Source organism: Acomys russatus, chromosome 1 (genome assembly GCF_903995435.1).
Source record: "Acomys russatus chromosome 1, mAcoRus1.1, whole genome shotgun sequence".
Taxonomy (NCBI): Eukaryota; Metazoa; Chordata; class Mammalia; order Rodentia; family Muridae; genus Acomys; species Acomys russatus.
The window spans coordinates 93301981-93309054 of NC_067137.1; the positions used below are offsets into that span (position 1 = coordinate 93301981).

The following is a 7074-nucleotide window of genomic DNA, read 5'->3' on the forward strand; positions in this document are numbered from 1 at the left end:
TCTCTCTCCTCTCTCTGCTACTCACAAACACATGACCCAAACATTTCCCATACTCCACTTCTCTAGTTCCACCCCCTCCCCCAGCAACACCTCCTAAGTCCTGTTTTTGAAACTCTAAAGCAAATCACAGGCTTTTAAAAAAAAAAAAAACTTCTCTTGGTGACAGTTTTATGAGGCTAGCTCTGTTCATCCATATGGTCTGACAGACTGTGAAACACCAGTAACCTGACCAATAAGAAAAACAAATCCCACAAACACCACTACACTTCACTCCTGCCCAGTCAGTTCCACAGCTGAGCAAATGGGTGAACTGGAAACTGTGCATCCTGTGCGGCTCTTCAGCAATTAAACAATCTTCTCTGGAGTTCCAGACCACACAGTGGTTTGATCCACTCACTCATCCTCTCTCCTCACCACCCCCAGGCCACTCTGTCTTTCCTTCTTAAATGCCTTCCTCCTTAAAGACTATTTAAAATAGGGCCATGCTTATATAAGACTCCTGTTGGAAAATCGCAGCAGGATAAAAAAAATATTTCAGTGCCTGTGGGATTTTTTTGGCCTGAGGGTTGCCACATTTGGCTACATTTCTGCCTTCCAGTAACTTTCAAAACACTCAAAAACCGCAAAAGTTACTTTGCTGAGGTTGGGATAATAAACAGGCCTGTGGATCCTGGGGGCTTTTTATGACCAAGCCCCAAAGCTCACTTCCACCAACAGGACTGACTTTGAAAAATGGGTGTCAGCCTCAGTTTCTATCCTTTTTGGGGTACATGCTCAGAACAAAGCCTGGTGACCATGCATTGTGTGTTTGGCACTGAACTGAGGGGTGTTAAACCATTACAGCTTTTTTTTTTTTTTTTAATAAATCCGAATTCAGCTACCTGTGCACTTCCAAGGAGTCAAAGGAAGATATAGACTCTCCAAGTCAGTCACTGTGAAATCCCAGCCTGCTTTGTGTTCCTCAGATGTCCCCCAGGAGGTCTGCAGACTGGACTGTTTTCAAAGGTTTACCCTATGAGAATGCCTCCACTTGAATTCTGATAGAAACTGATTTCCTTTGTAAATGTGGACATCTCAAAATAATAATAATAATTACTATTATTGCTATTGTAAAATAAAAACTGAGTACTAATGAAGTTTGGGGAATGCTGGACTTTTTTTTTTTTAATTCTGCCAGATGGTAGCACACACCTTTAATCCCAGCACTCAGGGAATCAGAGACAGATGGATCTCTGTGAGTTTGAGGCCAGAGAGTGAGCTCCAGGACAGCCAGGGTTACACAGAGAAACCCTGTCTCTAAAAACCAAAAAGTAAAATAAATAAATAAATAAAAAGTGTGCGTGCGTGTGTGTATGTGTGTGTGTGTGCGCGCGCGTCCTACAGAGGCCAGAAAAACAGTGTCAAATCCTTCAAACTTGTGTTAGGAGCAGCTGTGAGACTCTATGTGGGTGCTAGGAACCGAACTCAGGTCCTCTGGAGGAGCAGCACAGCGCGTGCTTTTTAACTAGTGAGCTCTCTCTCTCTCTCCTCACCTTCCTTTTTACTCTTACACTGCTGACTAAAGGCAGAGCGAGATGGTAGTATACTCAGGCCTCTGTTGGCGTCAAGGGTCCTTTTCCATAGAGGACTAAAATAATGCCCATAAAAGGCTTCAAGTCCACACCTCACCACCCCTTCCCCAACCAAAACAGCCCAGAGAAGATTAGGACCAGGAATGTGGCCCCTCGCCCTTCCTCTCTGATAGCTAAACTGACAGCCACAACAAGAGCACAGTCTGGCTTTTACTTTTGCGTGCCCCCAAAGCACTTTAGATTAGAACACACACTATCCCAAATCAGAGAATGGACAGAGAGCTGAAGACTTGAGGTCCATCTACACACAGGGAGCTATGCTGGACCTTGATTAAGTAAACATTTACTTCTCTCAGAGGTACGTCCTTAAATAATAAAGCAGAGATATTAACATTTATTTCCAAGCTAGGGTAACTCTTTACAAAGTAAAGTTTTGATGCAACTGTGTTCGTGTAATCATAGTTATAACATGACTGAACAGTTACTTTTCTTGTGTAAAATCAAATAATTAAAGTATTAAAGCCCTAACCAGAATAATGAAGTAATAATAGCATTTATTCCTCTCTGAGCTTGGAGTTGTAAAAATAGATACATATGTACATGATCAAGTCTGGCGGCAGGCGGCAGGCATTCCCAGCTAAGTGCTATGAGCAGAGCTTCGATAAGTTACTGAGAGACTGTGCTGTTTAAAGTGCTGTTGGCAGACATGCGGAAGGTGATTTACCTAAACCAGATCTTATAATAAAAGCATTATAGGGCAGGAGAGGTGGCTCAGCAAAGAAGAGTGCTTGCTTCCAAGCCTGAGCTGAGTTCAATACCCAGAACCCACATAGTGAAAGGAATCGACTCCAAAAGCATACACACACACACACACACACACACACACACACACACACACACACTTGCATTTAGACCAGCACCTCACCAGCTACACACACACACACACACACACACACACACACACACTTGCATTTAGACCAGCACCTCACCAGCTCAACACACACACAAATACACACACATACACACTTGCATTTAAACCAGCGCCTCACCAGCTCAAGAATAGTTTGTTTTGTTTTAACAAGGTCTCTCTATGTAGCTCTGACTGTCCTGGAACTCACTATGTCGACCAGGCTGTTCACCAACTCACAGAGATCCACTTGTCTCTGACTCCCAAGTACTGGGATGAGAGGCTTACGCAACCACGTCCAGCTAAAATAAGCATTTTTTTTTTATTTAAACATTTTATTTCCTAGGTATATAGAAATCAACAAGAATACAATATGAAAAAAATACAATATGTAAGTTACACACATGCCTTTATCAAATCTTTGTGTGTTCACTATGGCCCCTACCTGTGTATACAGGATTTGAGGATGTCTCCAACAGTGAGTACTTAGACCGTGTAGCTGCTAACTTAAATGCATACAACTCACATTTACACATCACACACGTCCATCGGTGCCTTTGAATTCTGCTTATCCAGATGTGACCGCTCGGTTGTCAGGCCACCTGCTGAGTCCCCTTTCTGATCTAATCTGCCCAGGCAGCTCCTGTTTCTGCCTCTAACACCCTGTTGGGCACTAACAAGAAGTTCAAGGCTACAGCGAAGAAGAAGCCGGAGAGTCAGCTTCAGAGAGAAAGGGGTGAAAGCAACAAGGAGGGAGAGGGGAGTTGAGGGGAGATCAAAGACAGCTAGGAAGAAAGGCAAACTACCAAGAAAGGCTGTTTTCAGGCCCTGGGGACCCTACAGAAGACACCTCGACCCCATGCAAAGCAAAGAGAGTCAAGTTGAGCCATCCAGTCACCCGGTGAATTGAATTATTGAATGCCCCACATGGAAAAAAAGCTAGCATGATGAAAAGTAATCCATAGTTTAAGGCAGAGTCCTACAGAAAGGTTGCATGAGAAAGCCCCCCTCCCCGCCCCCGCGCTGGCTTCCCCCAACACCCTAAAGTACTGCAACTTAATCACCCAGCCCAAGAGGAAATCATTGTGTGACCAGTTTCTGTAGGGGGCGTCCGCGATGTTGCCTTTTTAAGACCAGAGAGACTGCTTGCACACGGAGAAAATGCTAATGCGGTTTGGAGCTCCGGTTCATTGTCAGGAGGGGCACACTAGGATAAACACATAAGCTCTCGATCCTCCTCCCAGCGCCCCCATCCATCCCTTAGGCTTGATGTGTCGCCGGCGCTTTGTTCTAATTTAGCCCATGCATAATTTATCCACGTGTGTTTTGTTTCCTGGTCAGCAACTTCTAAAAACAAATGAAATATATAAGATGTTTTATTAAAGAAGTTGTTTAAAAATAATAATAAAGGCAGATGGCGTCGGTCTCCCAGTAACGAGGTGTCTGCGTGCGGAGTTTTTCAAACGTCCAGGGTGCAAATAGCTCGGCCGATTGGGGTTATTGTTTATAGCCTTAGCCCTCAGGGGAAGAGGATGGGACGCAAAAGGAGGCGGCTAATTATAAGTGACCACTCGACTTCCTCCCAGGAAAGGCAAGCAGGGGTGTTGTGTTTGAGCTCCCGTGTGCGTGTGGCAAGACGGAGTTACAAATGCATCCCAAGGCAAGTGTTTGCTATTATTAAAGAGTACAAGTGTAATTCAGAATTAATTCCACTAACGGAGATTGGCCACCTTCTCTGCCTTCTCTATCCCTCCCCCCCCCCTCTATACACGCACGCTTCTGTGTCAAAAAAAAAAAAAAGTGGAACGATTTGGGGAACCTTGGAGCGTGGAGCTCCTGCGCGCGCCCGAGCGTAAGCCCGCTCCCGGGCATCAAGGATGCCGCTTTCCCAATGAGGAACCCCGTACACATAGCAAATAGATCTCTCTGACTTGAGTTTACCAAGCAGCATCAGCTCGGCTACGTGATTTCGGCTGGGAATGAGGAAATTGCTAATCAACTGTGTGGGTTCTGGAGAAACTCCGGGCATCAGCGATGTGACGGCGCGAGTCGGCGAGGACACGGCGAAGTTACGCCCATTTATTCTGCCATAAAACATTTTCTCTCTTAGATGAAACGCCGTCTCGAGTGCAAAGTGGCTGAGCTTCCCTGGAGCCAGGAGCTTCGCATCAAGCTCAGCCTCCAATTTCTTCTTTATGGCAATATCTCGTGGAAACTCCGAGATCTGGGACATCCCTGCCTTTTCCTGGTTGCTGGCTGGTGCAAACGCAACCGGCTCTCCCTACGCGTTTCTTGGCACTAGAAATCCCCCCTCCCCTCCCGCCGCCGCCCAGCTGATCCCCAACGCGAACCCTGTTTTCCACTCTCGGAGCCAGGGGTAAGGACGCTGTAGCGCGCAGTTAAAAGAGCCCAGATCGACCACTACCACACATTAGGAAGAATTGGCACGAAACCACCCACGCGAATCCTCCGAATCGCAAAGGCTTTCATCAGGGCGGGGAAGTCCTAGTACACTCGGCACCCACCCGGAGCCCACGCCGAGCCACGATTCTCAGGGATCGACCCTCTGCCAACATGCCTGCCAATAGCGCCCCTTGAGAGCCACACTAGTTTTCCGTGGCCACCCCCGGCTCCGCGATCACCCGCGGACTTGGCCAGTTCACCGACTGGAAGGGAAGGGAGGGAGGGAGGGAAGAAGGAAGGAAGGAAGAAAAGAGAGAAGGAAGGAAGGAAGGAAGGCGGCTCTGGTCGGGGACCGGCCCCCGCGAGTCCTTACCAGCCCGCCACCCCCCCCCCCCCGGCCGCTCAAAGTCTCCCGGAGGCACCTGCCCCTCGCTGTTGCCAGAGCCCCAAACCGCCTCCGCCGCCTCGGCTTTTCACCCAGAGCAGGCAAGCACACCATTCATAAGACCTGCAGCTTCCCTACCTCCATATCAACCCCAAGTTAACCCTGGTCGTTAATTTACTACAGCCAGTTCGCCCAGAAACACACAGCCACACCGGCGACCGCCCGGAGCGCCTCTCTGATCCCGGGCTGCCCGAGTGGAAAAGCCCGGGGCAAGCACCTGGGCCCCAGGACTCCCGAGACCCGCCACTCCGCGCGCTGTCCTCCCAACTCCGGAAGGTTTGCACAAACTCCCTGCGAGAGCTCGGAAGACAGAGCGAACGCCCCGCGAGCGAACGCCCCGCAAACTCCGCAGCCGCTGCAGTCGGTCAGCCGGTCCAGGCGGACGAGCCCCCGGGGCCGGGGAGCCTCGGGCTTGGAGCGCAGGGCTCAGCTCCGCTCCCAACGCCGCCCCTGCCCCGCGCTCCGGCCGGGCTCACCCAGCCCCGCGCGGAGCCGGGAAAGGCAGGGGACTCCGGGGACCGTGCAGACCCGAGCAGCTCACGACCCCCGCGGCTCAGGAGCTGGAGCTGCCGCTCCGGGCTCCCTCCGGGTCCGGGTCAGCCAATTAAGCAGAACACAAATGTAACAATTTTCTTTTTGTTAATTGCATCTCCTGACATTTCTGAGCGCTGGGAGGGGGGAAAAAAGATGAAGAAGTAAGAGCTGGAAGAAAAGAGGAGCCCGGGCGCAGCGGGAGGCGTCTGCCAGAGCCGGGCGCCGGCTGCGCTCCGCAAGGCGCCTTTTTTTCATATTGAAACCACGCGGAATATGTACATTTTTAAGTCTTACTTACGCTTTCAGGGGGTTGTGAATGACAGTCGCCATTTTGCTACAATGTAACAGAATATTGTCTGTCTCAGAGTTCTAAAGGTTCGCTCAGGGGAAGCGGCAAGCCAATCAGAGCACGGGATACCGGCCTGCGGACCAATCGGCGCGGCTGGTCGCCAAGTGGGCGGGGCCTACGTGGTGGTAGTTATTAGGGGAGCTGTCAAAGCCCAGAGGTCACTCCCTTTTGTAGAGCCCGAGAGCGAGCAGGTCTTAAAGGGGCAGTACCGTATTACTAGCGCCTTTTCTGGTTGGGACTAGTGGAGACACCTGGGAGAGCAATCTCGCTTAGTTTGAGTCCCCGCTTTACTAAATAACTGCCATGCGTTTGCGCTTCTGGACAGGAATACTTACATAGCGCCAACAAAAATCATTGGCTATTCATTAGCTTTGGGCTTTGTATATCACGGTTTTTAACCACCACCACTACCCCTCCCCACCCCCAGCTCCGGGGACACCACGATATTTCAGGGCAAAAGTTAAGGCTGCACTTTTCCTGCAAGAAATCACTACTTGTGTTTCACTGTTTGCTAATAACGCTCTGGGTTCTGAGCGTTCAATCCTCTCGTTCCCGATGTGTTTTCTTTATCTCAGCCACCTTCCCGGTCGGTTTCTGGGAACTGGCCAGTCCAGGACAACAACTCCCTTCCCCTGGAATGTCTCAGGGTCAGACTCGCCCTGTCCCGCAGCCACAGTTTCTGGTTACGTAATTCATGGGTGGTCACTCTGCGCGGTCCCCTAAGACCACCCTTCCCCACAGTGAGCGAAGTGAGCAACCTGGCATTTTTTAGACAGAAAGGTTAGGGAAGATTTGAGGCAACTTTAGGAAACGCAGCTAGGGAAGCCAGTAACTAGGTAGAAATTCTAAGAGCCTGAAGTGAGTG

The 7074-nt window shown here is 49.7% G+C and overlaps 1 protein-coding gene across 3 annotated transcripts in view; it reads right to left on the reverse strand.

The window, feature by feature from the left end:
* Dpf3 (double PHD fingers 3) overlaps positions 1 to 6245 on the reverse strand; it is a 277997-nt gene extending 271752 nt beyond the window's left edge. For all 3 annotated transcript variants that reach the window (XR_007830923.1, XM_051148677.1, XM_051148689.1), the window contains exon 1: positions 6159 to 6245. Coding sequence is in view for 2 of the 3 variants with exons in the window: in XM_051148677.1 (XP_051004634.1) it covers positions 6159 to 6190 (32 nt within the window). In the remaining variant the exon portion in view is untranslated. The remainder of the gene's footprint in view (positions 1 to 6158) is intronic.
* Positions 6246 to 7074: the final 829 nt, after the last annotated feature.